The following is a 14,943-nucleotide window of genomic DNA, read 5'->3' on the forward strand; positions in this document are numbered from 1 at the left end:
GTTGTTGTTGTGAGCTAATGGGGTAACCACATGTTGTTGTTGTGAGCTAATGGGGTAACCACATGTTGTTGTTGTGAGCTAATGGGGTAACCATATGTTGTTGTTGTGAGCTAATGGGGTAACCACATGTTGTTTTCCCCACAGGCGGTCAGAGACGCAACGTTCTAGCTAATACTGACTATTGCACCAACGGCCTCATTGCTAAAATCGCAAAATATCCCTTTAAGTAAAAGTGTGTGTGTGTGTGTGTGTGTCGTGAAAGTGTGTGTTACCTTATCAGATAAGTACTGTTCATACACCCCTAGTGCTGCAGCCTTCAGCAGTCCTGTAGTGTCTCCTCCCTTCTTTCCATCCTTCTGCCATCCCTCCATCACCTCGAGTTGTTGCTGGGCTGTTACTCTGTAGCCCTCCACTGTCAGCCAGAAAAACAGCTCTGCCTGGGCCCCAGCCCCCAGCATGTAGTCTATAGGAGAGGGTAGAGGTCAAAGGTCAGGCTCAGCTGTTACTCTGTAGCCCTCCACTGTCAGCCAGAAGAACAGCTCTGCCTGGACCCCAGCTCCCAGCATGTAGTCTATAGGAGAAGGTAAAGGTCAAAGCTTAGAGGTCAGGCTCAGCTGTTACTCTGTAGCCCTTCACTTTCAGCCAGAAGAACAGCTTTTCCTGGACCCCAGCATGAAGTGTTCAGGAGAAGGTAGAGGTCAAAGGTCAGAGTCAGGTGTGGGTTGTTACTTTGTAGCCATCTTGTCAGGCAAAATAACTGTACTTGCTTGCATGTCAGGACAGAGACAGAGACAGAGTTGTGTGTGGTACTAACCCATGAAGAACTGCAGGGCGATGTTGTGTACCAGAATATGTTCCAGTGGTATAATACACAGCTTGCCCAAGTTTGTCGCTAGTTTCAGAGCATCCACCTCCTACAGTACACAGATGGAAACAGACAGAACAGGTGAAATTGAGAGAGTATGAGAGGGGGTTTAGTACGCGTTACGGCTGACTCTCTTACCTTCCCAGACTGTAGCCTCTGTATCCTGGTCTCACAGACCTTCTTCACAAACATCAGACTGTTGATCTGGTTCTTTATTACATTGATATCTGAGAGAGAGAAAGAAATGGAGGAAGGAGGAGGATAGGGAGAGTGGGATATGGAGAGGAGAGTTAAGCGAAAGATATGAATATTTTAGATTTTCAGGATTTTATGTATACTTTGTTAAGTGTGGGGTCATGCATGTTGCTCTGTGTGTGTGTGTGTGTGTGTGTACCGTCTCCTGCGGTGTCCAGTGATCGTAGGTACTGTAGTTCCTCCAGGGCCTTGTCTTTAACAGCCTCCAGTTCAGACACTCTGTCTGTCAGCTTCAAGATGTTCATAAAAGCCTCGTAGTTACAGCTCGAGTCCCGGATCTACACAGACAGGTTTCTCAATAGGTGCTACAACAGCTGTATTGATCTCTACCAACCACCCACAACTGCTTGATAAACTGGTTATATTGATAATGATAGATCTTTTTTTTGTTTAAATATATTTAATCCATAGAGTAGTCCTTCAGAGGAATGATTGTGGACATATATTTGACATTTTTATCCAAAAGCATAATTGATATAAGTTGGCATATTTATGACACTGTGACCACAAAACTAACATTTCTTCAAAGGAGTAAGGTGCTACTAAGAAAAGATTTGTGTCATATGAAGCGTTACTGCTTGCTCTGTAATACGAGTAGTACATTGATTCCAATAACAATTTTCTTATATTAATTGATGAATATTGAAAATTATAAACATGAATATTGAAAACACCATTTTTTATTTGCCACATGTTTCAATAATTTGTTGAACACAGAAGAATCTAAAGTCATGGTCTTGAAAGGTGAAGGTGCATAAAGATGAAACATTATGGAGTCTTAAAGAAGGCGGTAAGGCAACAACGTCATAAATATGCCAATTTTGATTAATTATTTCTCAATAAGACTTTTAGATACAAATGTCAAATATACGGTCAACAATCCTTTCTCCAAAGAACCATTCTATGGATAAAATCTTGTGAAAATCCCACAAATCCTGATATTATTACTGATACTGACCATCCAGATAACAAACTGGTTGATGTAATCAGGATCACTCAGCTGGTTGACCAGGGGAAGGAGAACGCCTCGCGCCAGAATCTCCTGGAACATGGACACAATCACATGACGTCACCATCAGAACTGTATGGGTCCATAAACAAATAAGAAATCACACACCCGGAAGCATCATTTCTGGTGGGCGGAGATTAACGCAGCAAGGCTTAAAACCGTTCTCTCTCACTTCTACCAACATGGCTCCTGCTGCACTAGGGGCGCTAAAACCCTAGACCACTTTTATTCTTCCCACACAAATGTATACAAGGCCCTCCCCCGCCCTTCCTTCAGCAAATCAGACCATGACTCCATCTTCCTACTTACTAGTGAAGCGCTCAATACGAAGTGGTCAGATGAAGCAGACGTGAGGCTACAGGACAACAACCTCTCCCTCAACATCAATAAGACCAAGGAGCTGCTCGTGGACTACAGGACAAAGAGGGGAGAGCACGCCCCCATCCACATCGACGGGGCTGTTGTGGAGCGGGTCGAGAGCCTTAAGTTCCTTGGCGTCCATATCACTAAGGACTTAACATGGTCCGTGTGTATGTGTGTGTGTGTGTGTCTCACCCTGAGGAAGTATCGCATGTTCTTGTTGTGGAAGTCTCCAGGAGGTAGTAACAGGTAGAGCAGTACCTCACACAGATCCCTCAGGAACCCTGATACACAGAGAGAGGGACAGAGAGAGAGAGGGACAGAGAGAGAGAGGGACAGAGAGAGAGAGGGACAGAGAGAGAGAGGGACAGAGAGAGAGAGGGACAGAGAGAGAGAGAGGGACAGAGAGAGAGAGGGACAGAGAGAGAGAGAGGGACAGAGAGAGAGAGGGACAGAGAGAGAGGGACAGAGAGAGAGAGACAGAGAGAGAGGGACAGAGAGAGAGGGACAGCGAGAGAGGGACAGCGAGAGAGGGACAGAGAAGTCAGTATCTGAATGTGAACCTTATGATAAACCCACACAGAGGTAAAAACCTTGAGCTGACACACAGCAACATGTTTTAGCTGCTGACTAACGGAGAGAAAACTGGAGAAGTTACACACTTTATATATGCTCCCAACAATTAAAATGGGTAAACATCATAACTACCGTTTTGGTTGACCCTGAAGAAGGCACTGCGATGCCAACAGTTGATTATGAGGTTTACCCCATTGTCTTTCGTCCGATGATGTCATTCTAACTGAACAAGCGTCTCCAGGAGCCATCTGTCTAATTGTGGAACTCATACCTAAAAAATAAAAATGTTGGTAATCTGCCTAACACTAGTTCTCAGGACTACCATAACTATGGAACACCGTCAGACTGACCCACTGGCTAGTGGCTGCTACGGCAAACCATGTTATATCAGACTGACCCACTGGCTAGTGGCTGCTACGGCAAACCATGTTATATCAGACTGACCCACTGGCTAGTGGCTGCTACGGCAAACCATGTTATATCAGACTGACCCACTGGCTAGGGGCTGCTACGGCAAACCATGTTCGGTCAGACTGACCCACTGGCTAGGGGCTGCTACGGCAAACCATGTTATATCAGACTGACCCACTGGCTAGGGGCTGCTACGGCAAACCATGTTCGGTCAGACTGACCCACTGGCTAGGGGCTGCTACGGCAAACCATGTTCGGTCAGACTGACCTACTGGCTAGGGGCTGCTACGGCAAACCATGTTCGGTCAGACTGACCCACTGGCTAGGGGCTGCTACGGCAAACCATGTTCGGTCAGACTGACCTACTGGCTAGGGGCTGCTACGGCAAACCATGTTCGGTCAGACTGACCCACTGGCTAGGGGCTGCTACGGCAAACCATGTTATATCAGACTGACCAACTGGCTAGGGGCTGCTACGGCAAACCATGTTATATCAGACTGACCCACTGGCTAGGGGCTGCTACGGCAAACCATGTTATATAAGACTGACCCACTGGCTAGGGGGCTTCTAAACCAGGTTATATCAGACTGACCCACTGGCTAGGGGGCTTCTAAACCATGTTATATAAGACTGACCCACTGGCTAGGGGGCTTCTAAACCAGGTTATATAAGACTGACCCACTGGCTAGGGGGCTTCTAAACCATGTTATATAAGACTGACCCACTGGCTTGGGGGCTTCTAAACCATGTTATATAAGACTGACCCACTGGCCAGGGGGCTGCTAAACCAGGTTATATAAAGACTGACCCACTGGCCAGGGGGCTGCTAAACCAGGTTCGATCAGTAGAGCAAACTTGTTCCCAGTTAGCAGCCCAGAGCAAGTTTGTCTGAATAGCCATTACTGCAGCTAGTCTGCCAGCTTGCTGATGAAATAGTAATGCACCAAAGTTCTAGAGTTGTTCTCAGAAATCAGTATGTATCCGACTCTGATAGCTGGCACTGGTGACTCGCTACGTTGTACCATTTGGCCAACGTGATGTCGCAGCTAGCACAGTCAGCTGCTGCGGAACTCAGTGCACTAAACAGGGCAGGACAGCAACTGTCTTATCAGAGAAACATGAATTGTGCTATAGCCAGGGGCGGAAATCGCGGGGGGGACACGACCCCCCCATCCTGGGAAAAATATAATTTGTCCCCCCCAATATATCACTGAAACATAACTATGTAATTTTCATGTAATTGTCCCCCCCAAAGTTGATATCAGATTTTCGCCCCTGGCTATAGCTAGAATCTTACTACACTAGCTAGCTACCTTGAGGGAGTATTTATTCAGCATTGAGTGTGTGTGAAATGATGTTGGGTTAGCGTCGCTTTGGTTTCATACGGAGACTGGCTCAGCTAACTAGAAAAATAGCTAGCTAGCCAATTGGTGCACATTTCAAAATACTAATACACATAATACTGATTCTACAACCACAATACTCCCTAGATAGATGTAGAATTAGGTAGTTAAGACTTAAAGAAAATGTCACAATTAGCTACCGTTTATAGCGTTTGGTAAGATTAACTCGGACTCACCTTGGTAACACTTTCGGAATTTATGACAGCGTATTGCAGCCAAACTACTTTTTTTAATCTATCCCATGAGTGTTTGCAAGTTATCAACCAGATCACAGCACGACGCCGTCTGCAATCTGACGTAAGACAATGAGGTTTACCGATTAAATTATTGCCGCATATATAGCGTTCAACTTTTTCTTTCTATTTAAACACACGCAGGAGGCTCAAAGGAGTTCCAAGTGCCTTGACGAGGTGCAACGTGTGAACCTCCCTCGTTCTTCCGGGGGTGTGTGTGTGTGTGTGTGTGTGTGTGTGTGTGTGTGTGTGTGTGTGTGTGTGTGTGTGTGTACCTTCTTCATCCTTCAGGGAGGTGCAGACCACGTCTCTACAGATGTTCCTCTCCATCTCCACCTCCGCCTCAAAGAATGACTCCACCATCTCCTCCGACAAGTCCCCTAGAAACACACCACCACATCATCATCATCACCACCACCACAATCATAAACATCACCATATTCATAATCATCCACAACGTCTTCGTAATAATCATCATCATGCCAGAGAGAAAGCGAGTGTGTGTGTGTGTGTGCGTCCTTACTCTGTTTACTGTCCTCCAGTCTGTCTTGGGCCTTTCTGAAGACTCGAAGGTGAGTAGCAAAGTCATCCACCAGTCTGGTGGTCAAATAAGGCTGCCAGTCCACTTCTTTAGACCTGTATAACAGTGTGGCAACACAGTAGTAATAGGCTAGTTATGATGCCGTAATTGAGTAGTAGACTAGTTATAATGCAGTAGAGTAGTAATATACTACATAAAGCAGTAGACTAGTTAAAGCATTAATTGAGTAGTAATAGACTAGTTATAAAGCCATAATTGAGTATTAGACTACTTATGTGGGCTATACTCGGCCTTGTCTCAGGGTAGTAAGTTGGTGGTTGAAGATATCCCTCTAGTGGTGTGGGGGCTGTGCTTTGGCAAAGTGGGTGGGGTTATATCCTGCCTGTTTGGCCCTGTCCGGGGGTATCATCGGATGGGGCCACAGTGTCTTCTGATCCCTCCTGTCTCAGCCTCCAGTATTTATGCTGCAGTAGTTTATGTGTCGGGGGGCTAGGGTCAGTCTGTTACATCTGGAGTATTCTCTTGTCTTATCCGGTGTCCTGTGTGAATGTAAATATGCTCTCTCTAATTCTCTCTTTCTCTCTTTCTTTCTTTCTCTCGGAGGACCTGAGCCCTAGGACCATGCCTCAGGACTACCTGGCATGATGACTCCTTGCTGTCCCCAGTCCACCTGGCCATGCTGCTGCTCCAGTTTCAACTGTTCTGCCTGCGGCTACGGAACCCTGACCTGTTCACCGGACGTGCTTGTTGCACCCTCGACAATTACTATGATTATTATTATTTGACCATGCTGGTCATTTACGAACATTTTAACATCTTGACCATGTTCTGTTATAATATCCACCCGGCACAGCCAGAAGAGGACTGGCCACCCCTCATAGCCTGGTTCCTCTCTAGGTTTCTTCCTAGGTTTTTGGCCTTTCTCAGGAGTTTTTCCTAGGGAGTTTTTCCCAGCCACCGTGCTTCTTTCACATGCATTGCTTGCTGTTTGGGGTTTTAGGCTGGGTTTCTGTACAGCACTTTGAGATTTCAGCTGATGTACGAAGGGCTATATAAATAAATTTGATTTGATTTGATGATTTATGCAGTAGAGTAGTAATAGACTACTTATAGAGTAGTAAGACTGGTTAAAGCCGTAATTGAGTATTAGACTACTTATGCAGTAGAGTAGTAATAGACTACTTATAAAGCAGTAATAGACTAGAGTAGTAAAACTAGTTAGAGTAGTAAGACTAGTTAAAGCCGTAATTGAGTAGTAGACTACTTATAATGCAATAGAGTAGTAATAGATTACTTATAAAGCTGTAATAGCCTAGTTAAAGAAAGACTAGTTAGAATAGTAATAGAGTAGTTATAATGCAGTAATAGAGTAGTTATAAAGCAGTAATAGAGTAGTTATAAAGCAGTAATAGAGTAGTTATAGAATATTACCGTGTAGAGAACTGTACCAGAGCATTCTGGACCGTCTGTCTGATTTCCAGCAGAAACGAATCATCCTCACTCAGAGTGTAATACCAGTACTGGATATAATCTCTCAAAGCAAACTGGATGACCTGGAGAGAGGGAGAGAGAGGGAGTGAGAAACAGGCCAGTCCTTATTGTTGCTGAGAACTCCATGTTCATCGTACTGGAGCTGAGCGAGACGAAGAAAAATAAATCCATATACAGTGAGCACCATAATTCATTGGACAGTGACCATTTTTTTGTTATTTTGGTTCTATACTCTAGCACTTTGAGTTTGAAAGGATACAATGACAATGAGGGTGAAGTGCAGACTGTCAGCTTTAATTTGAGGGTATTTTCATACATATCGGATGAACCGTTTAGAAATTATAGAAGCTTTTGTACATAGTCCCCCCCATTTTCGGGCATCAAAAAAACATTGGACAGTTTAACATAATGTAGAATAAAAGTAATCATTGTTAATATTTGGTCGCATATCCTTCGCATGCAATGACTGCTTGAAGTCTGCGATGCATCGACATCACCAGACGCTGGGTATCTTCCCTGGTGATGCTCTGCCAGGCCTGTACTGCAGCCATCTTCAGTTCCTGCTTGTTTCGGGTACTTATTGCCTTCAGTCTCCTCTTCAGCATGTAAAATGCATGTTCAAATGGATTCAGATCCGGTGATTAACTCGACCAGTCAAGGATTTTCCACTTTTTGGTCATAAAAAACCCCTTCGTTGCTCTAGCAGTATGTTTAGGGTCATTGTCTTGTTGCATGATGAAGTGCCGTCCAATGAGTTTGGAGGCATTTGGTTTTATCTGAGCAGATAAAATATTTCTGTAGACTTCAGAATTCATTGTACTACTTCTGTCTGCAGTCACATCATTGATGAAGACAAATGAGCCTGTTCCACTGGCAGCCATACAGGCCCAAGCCATAACACCCCCTCCACCATGTTCCACTGGCAGCCATACAGGCCCAAGCCATAACACCCCCTCCACCATGTTCCACTGGCAGCCATACAGGCCCAAGTCATAACACCCCCTCCACGGATGAGGTGGTATGCTTTGGATCATGGGCATCTTTTTTTCTCCACACTTTCCTCTTTCCATCACTTTGGTACATGTTAATTTTTGTCTCATCTGTCCACAATACTTTTTTCCAGAACTCTTGGGGCTCTTTTAGGTGCTTTTTAGCAAACTGTAATCTCGCCTTTCTGTTCTTCAGGCTTATCAGTGGTTTGCATCTTGTAGTGTACCCTCTGTAGTCCTGCTGGTGTAGTCTTCTACGTATGGTAGACTTTGACACATCTACACCTGCAGAGTGTTTTTGATCTGTTGGGCTGTTGTCAGGGGGGGGTTTTCTTCACCACGGTCTTCCTCAGTCTATCGGGTCTTTTGACATAATTGAGTTCACCGGTTGTTTTTTCCTTGTTAATGATGAACCAAACTGTTGACTTGGGCATGCCCAGGGATTTTGCAATGTTCCTGATTGATTGATTTTCATTTCTGAGCCTTATGACGGCCAGCTTCATTTGCATCGACACTACTGTCTTCCTCATGTTGTCACACCCCAACAACAACCTCCAAAGGCAATGGCAAAGTCTGGAATCAATACTATTCACCAACAGCTTTCCTGCATTCACTAACGACACAAATGAATACACCTGCCTAATGACACACGTCTGTGAAGCCAATTCAACAAATACTTCTAGTACCTTAAAATGGGGGGACCTATGTACAAAAGGTGCTGTCATTTCTAAACGGTTCATCCGATATGTATGAAAATACCCTCAAATTAAAGCTGACAGTCTGTACTTCACTTTGTATCCTTTCAAACTCAAAGTGCTAGAGTATAGAACCAAAATAACAAAAATGGTCACTGTCCAATGAATTATGGTGCTCACTGTAGCTGCTGTTTTACGGACTCCTGATGAATTTAACTATTTTGTTTGTTTCTTTAATGCTCATCTTAAAGGAAAACTCCAGCCAAACACTATCTTTTGGTATTTGTTTCATTAGTCCATTGTGTTGATATAGTCCCAAAATGTTTTGCATGTCAGCAATCAAGTTTCAAATACAACCTTCAGAATACAGAAATACAGCCGGTACGATATATGTTGCATTATATGATGCCAACTCCACCATATCGGCTGTATTTCTGTATTTTGAAAGTTATACATCTTGAAAATGTCTCCGCCATCACTTCCTATGACCCGAAAAAGGCTTCTGGACATCAGAACAGCGATCACGAACCTCGAAGATTTCTACTTCAACGAGTGGGCAGCCCCGGACATTCTGCTTACTCCGGACCATGCCCTAATCCCCAGGACTCAAAGAGGAAGCGGCAGCAAAAAAAAGAGCCAGGTGAGGTTGACCTCCTAACAAAGATTAAGTCGGCGAACGAATAGACCCCCATTGCCCTCTGTTCTGTTAGCGAAAGTGCAGACTGGAAGAAAAAGAAAATGGATGAACTCCAAGACTATTCTATCAACGGGACCTGAAGAACTGTAATATTCTGTGATTCTCGTAGTCTTGGCTGACCAAGAACATGGATAATATATACCCATTTCTTCATGCATTGTCTCGACCAGACGGTAGCCTCGGGTAAGACTAAGTGGGGAGGGGTGTTTCTTCGTTAAGAGCAGCTGGTGCACGATCTCTAATGTTAAGGAAGTCTCAAGTTTTTGCTTGCTAAAATACCTGATAAGCTGCAGACCATACTATTTACCAAGAGAGTTTACAGCTATATATATTTTTGTACCTGTCCATTTATAATCACAAACAGATGCTGGCACTAAACGAGCTGTATAGACGGGTTGGTTGTTTATCAACAAATCCGACACATGAGCAACTATGGGGCAAAACAGACCGGTTGGATTAGACTTGACAACATGTAAGCTATATTTTGTCTCTGTTTATTGAAAACATTAATAAATGTGTTGAATTAGCACTTTTTGTCTCTGAAATAGACCGTTACAGTTGTTGGTTAGCTAGCTAGCAAATTTTTTGCCATATTAGCATTGACATGAAATCAGTAGTAAAACACCTCAAAACTAGACATTGTATCTAGAACAAGATGAAACATGCTGAAATGAGTCACGATTCCCCACATGGCCTGTTTCTTGTCATTCTTGCTAGCAATCTGGCAATCCAGAATCACAACAACACGCTGACTTCTGCCCCATGGAAGTGGGCACATCATTTGTGACATTGTCAGCTAACCCATCTATAGTGCGTTAAAGGGGAAGTGTGACGACCCTCCCACTCTGTCTGCCGTATTCTCTCTCTTTGTTCTTGTTTCCTTATTAGGATGCCGGTGGGCGGAGTTGGAAGGGTCGTCAGCTAGATGGGAAACACCTGGGCTCGGGTGTGTCCCAGGATAAAGACACCTCTTCCCCAGTCATTGGGGAGACTCTCTCCATGCAGACACCTTGTTTTTGGTTGTGCTAGTTATGGTATCTAATAAATATATATTTTTGATACTCCTTGTCTCCACGTTGTCTCCCTTTTGTTGCGAACTCAGAGCCGGTTCGTAACAGAAGGGGAACACTAGGCTTTAGAACGCAGGCTAAATGTATCTGTATATCTAACCCATCTATGAGGCCTTAAAGGGGAAGGGGAACACTAGGCTTTAGAACGCAGGCTAAATGTATCTGTATATCTAACCCATCTATAGGGCTTTAAGCAAACAAGAAAATACATATCCACACACTTCTCGTGGCTGGTGATTTTAAGGCAGTGAAACCGAAATCTGTTTTACCTCATTTTTACCAGCATGTCACCAAGTATAGGCGACAAAACTCTAGATCACCTTTACTCCACACTCATAAACCCATACAAGGCTCTCCCTCGCATTCCCTTTGGCAAATCTGACCATAACTCTATCCTTCTGATTACTGCTTACAAACAAAAACAGGAAGTACCAGTGACGCGCTCAACACAGAAGTGGTCCAATGAAGCGGATGCTAAGCTACAGGACTGTTTCACTAGCACAGACTGGAATATGTTCCGAGATTCATCTGATAACATTGAGGAGTTTACCACATCAGTCACCGGCTTCATTAATATGTGCATCCACGACGTCGTCCCCACCGTATGTACATATCCCAACCAGAAGTCATGGATCACAGGCAACATCCTCACTGAGCTAAAGGCTAGAGCAGGGTTGCCCAACCCTCTGGCTGGAGAACTACGTGAAAATGCTGTTCATTGACTACAGCTCAGTGTTCAACACCATAGTGCCTTCCATCACTAAGCTCAGGTCCCTGGGACTAAACACCTCCCTCTGCAACTGGATCCTGGACTTCCTGACAGGACTCGCCCAGGTGGTAAGGGAAGGCAACAACACAGCCACATTGACCCTCAACACGGGTGCTCCTCCTGTATTCCTTGTTCACCCACGACTGCGTGGCCACGCATGACTCCCAACACCATCATTAAGTTTGCTGACGAAACAACGGTGGGATGCCTGATAACCATCGATGATGAGACAGCCCATAGCAGGGATCATCAACTAGTCAGCCGCGGGCCGTTTTTTTTCTGGAGCAGATGGTCCGCGGGCCGGAACATACTTATAATTTGTAGACTGTAAATTGACCGCAAGAAGCCCAAACAGATATATGTCTAAAACAATCATTTCAAACCTTGCTTACATTTGTATACAATCACGTCTCTGTTATGTGTGGGAATACTTGGGAACAGATTTCCAAAAAGTGTGGTGCCAAGACACCAACCTTTCCCTCAACGTCAGCAAGACAAAGAAGCTGATCGTGGACTACAGGAAACAGAGGGCCAAGCACGCCCCCATCCACATCGATGGGACTGTGGTGGAGTGGGTCGAGAACTTCAAGTTCCTTTGTGTCCACATTACTATTGAATTAGCATGGTCCACGCACACCAACCCAGTCGTGAAGAGGGCAAAACAACGCCACTGAAGAGATTTGGAATGGGGCCTCAGATCCTCAAAAAGTTCTACAGCTGCACCATTGAGAGCATCTTGACAGGCCGCATCACCGCTTGGTATGGCAACTGCATGGAATCCGACCACATGGTGCTAGAGAGCAGTCTTGTGCGTATGGCCCAGTACATCAATGGGGCCGAGCTCCCTGCCATCCAGGACCTCTATAGCAGGCGGTGTAGACTCCAGCCACCCAAGTTAGAGACTGTTCTATCTGCTATTGCACGGCAAGCGGTACCGCTGCACCAAGTCTGGAACCAACAGGACCCTGAACAGATTCTACCCTCAAGCCACAACAATATTAAATAGTTAAGCAAATAGTTAACCAAATAGTTAGCCGGACTATCTGCATTGACCCCCACCCCACCCCCCTTGTACTTGATTTAATTTTTGCATTGAAAAAAGTCATTTTCCCACAATTGCATTTTCAGCAACGGTCATATGCTTGTGCTTCTCAGAATCATCTCTCCCTCCTCCATGTCACAGAGGGGAGAAGGAGTGAGAGTCAGCAGCCGATAGCGAAACAGGCAGATACTTTAATAGCCGGAATCAACGTAACGCATAGGCTACTAACGATGACCAAATCATGTTTTTAGAACAATCAATCAATCTACAAGAACGGAAATTACAGACGTAAGCAAAATCAACTCTCTATCCAACTTGGTCATAGTTGGATAGAGAGAAGAAGAAGCTAGTAAGCAGAAAGTAACTCGTCAGGCTGTGTCATCACTGTGCTCCCTCTCTGTTTGTTTTCACACACCCATTCTTCATCCTTCTGTTGAGTCACTAACCTGTTGAAGAGGCTCGTCTATGTAGTTGGAGCCAGTCAGTCTCCTGTCTATCTGTATAGGCTTTGGCTCCAGCCTCATCTCATCCAATGTCTGGGAGAGGGGAGAGAGGGAGAAGGGATAGTTATGTGTGTGTGTGGTGTGTGGTGTGTGCGTGTGTGTGTGCGTGTGAGTCCTACCTTCAGTATACCCGTTTGCGTGGCCGGAAGATAGGAGTGTTCACACCTCTCTAGATGTCTCTCTGAGTTGGTTTTACCAAACAACAGAGTGACCGCAAAACCACTGGTGAGGAGAGAAGGGGAGGCAGGTGACGGGGAGAGGAGAGGAGAGAGAAGAGGAAGGATGAGGGCGAGGACAGGGGCGAAGAGAGGGAGGGAGGGAGGGTGAGGGCGAAGAGAGGGAGAGGCGAAGAGAGAAGGGAGAGAACAGGTAAACCAGATTTTAAGACAACAAAGATGACAGCCCATTTCATATGAACACATCTATAAATGACTTCATAACTGAAAAACTTGTTGTATACACTTACCCTCCTACGAAGCAGAAGATATAGAAGGCCAGGTAGAAGACAGCGAAGGGTCCAAACGTGATGAGGAACAGCACCACTCCTAGACCCCCCCATCCCCACACAGACAGACTGGCCTACAGAGAGACAGAAAGAGACTAATTCACTTTTGCTTATTAGCTATTTCACTTGATTTGGCAATGTAAACATACGTTTCCCATGACAATACAGCCCTTTGAAATGTGAGAGAGAGAGAGAGAGAGAGAGAGAGAGAGAGAGAGAGAGAGAGAGAGAGAGAGAGAGAGAGAGGGTTCACGTATCGTAACAAATCAGCAACAATATCACATTTTAGCTACATAACACTAGAGAAAGTCAGATGGAATGTGATGGGGAGAAGGGAGAGAAAGAGAGAGAGGGAGACGGGAGAGAGAGGGGGAGAAGGGAGAGAAAGAGAGAGAGGGGGAGACGGGAGAGAGGGGGGAGAAGGGAGAGAGAGAGGGGAGAGAAGGGGGGAGAGGGGAGGAGAAGGGAGAGAGAGGGGGGGAGACGGGAGAGAGAGGGGGGAGAAGGGAGAGAGAAGGGGGGGAGAAGGGAGAGAGAAGGGGGGGAGAAGGGAGAGAGAAGGGATAGAGAAGGGAGGGAGAGAGAAGGGATAGAGAAGGGGAGAGAGAGAGAGAGGGGGGGAGACGGGAGAGAGAGGGGGGGAGAAGGGAGAGAGAAGGGGGGAGAAGGGAGAGAGAAGGGATAGAGAAGGGAGAGAGAGAGAGAGGGGGAGACGGGAGAGAGAGGGGGGAGAAGGGAGAGAGAGGGGATAGAGAAGGGAGAGAGAGAGAGAGAGGGGGAGACGGGAGAGAGAGGGGGGGAGAAGGGAGAGAGAAGGGATAGAGAAGGGAGAAAGGGGGGAGAGAAGGGGGGAGAGAAGAAAGAGAGGGGGGAAGAGAAGAAAGAGAGGGGGGAGAGAAGGGAGAGAGAGTGATAGAGAGTTCCTTATCTTCAGGTTTCCTGGTATTGTCAGAGCAGGAAACAAAGAAATTCTAACTGCTGACCTCACCGCTAATGGCGTTAGTTCTCTCACTGCATCCTAACCCAGTCTCATACAGCTTACAGGCTCCCGCTAACAAGCTAACTGCTAATGCTATGTCTCGCATTGCAAGCTGTGACCCAGTCTCACGCTAACAAACTAACTGCTAATGCTATCGTAGCGTTCTCCCTGCATCCCGACCTTGTCTCACACAGCCTACAGCGCAGGCTAACACGAGCAAGCTAATGCTAGCAGACTGTCTACGTAACCCAGTCTCCAGCCAATACTGGCACATATCATACATGCTAACAACCTACAATGAGTTAATTCATTACCTCGGGTGATTAGCCTACATCTGAGGGATTATTCAGGCTACTTGAAAGACAGCCAGGCTAACAGCTAAAGCTGGTCCCAAATCTATTCTGCATGAGGATTGTCTTCCAGAGGCTCTAAATTAGTTTAGTTTACATCCATTGTTTAGTTGACATTATTCTGATAGTTTTCTGTGAGAGGTAAACGTTCTAGGAGTGCTAAATGAGGTGAGACAGGTGTGTTTTTATTTCACCTTTA

At 45.5% G+C, this 14,943-nt stretch overlaps 1 protein-coding gene across 4 annotated transcripts in view; it reads right to left on the reverse strand.

The window, feature by feature from the left end:
• Positions 1 to 14,943, reverse strand: part of LOC115175362 (sorting nexin-13) — a 63,127-nt gene that overhangs the window by 18,895 nt on the left and 29,289 nt on the right. For all 4 annotated transcript variants that reach the window (XM_029734580.1, XM_029734582.1, XM_029734581.1 and 1 more), the window contains 12 exons: positions 13,377 to 13,489; positions 13,030 to 13,132; positions 12,854 to 12,943; positions 7,086 to 7,207; positions 5,637 to 5,749; positions 5,389 to 5,493; positions 2,685 to 2,773; positions 2,079 to 2,162; positions 1,260 to 1,398; positions 1,004 to 1,092; positions 815 to 914; positions 273 to 463 (listed from right to left, as the gene is read on the reverse strand). In XM_029734580.1, coding sequence (XP_029590440.1) covers positions 273 to 463; positions 815 to 914; positions 1,004 to 1,092; positions 1,260 to 1,398; positions 2,079 to 2,162; positions 2,685 to 2,773; positions 5,389 to 5,493; positions 5,637 to 5,749; positions 7,086 to 7,207; positions 12,854 to 12,943; positions 13,030 to 13,132; positions 13,377 to 13,489 — 1,338 coding nt within the window. The remainder of the gene's footprint in view (positions 1 to 272; positions 464 to 814; positions 915 to 1,003; positions 1,093 to 1,259; positions 1,399 to 2,078; positions 2,163 to 2,684; positions 2,774 to 5,388; positions 5,494 to 5,636; positions 5,750 to 7,085; positions 7,208 to 12,853; positions 12,944 to 13,029; positions 13,133 to 13,376; positions 13,490 to 14,943) is intronic.

Source organism: Salmo trutta, chromosome 36 (assembly GCF_901001165.1).
Source record: "Salmo trutta chromosome 36, fSalTru1.1, whole genome shotgun sequence".
Taxonomy (NCBI): Eukaryota; Metazoa; Chordata; class Actinopteri; order Salmoniformes; family Salmonidae; genus Salmo; species Salmo trutta.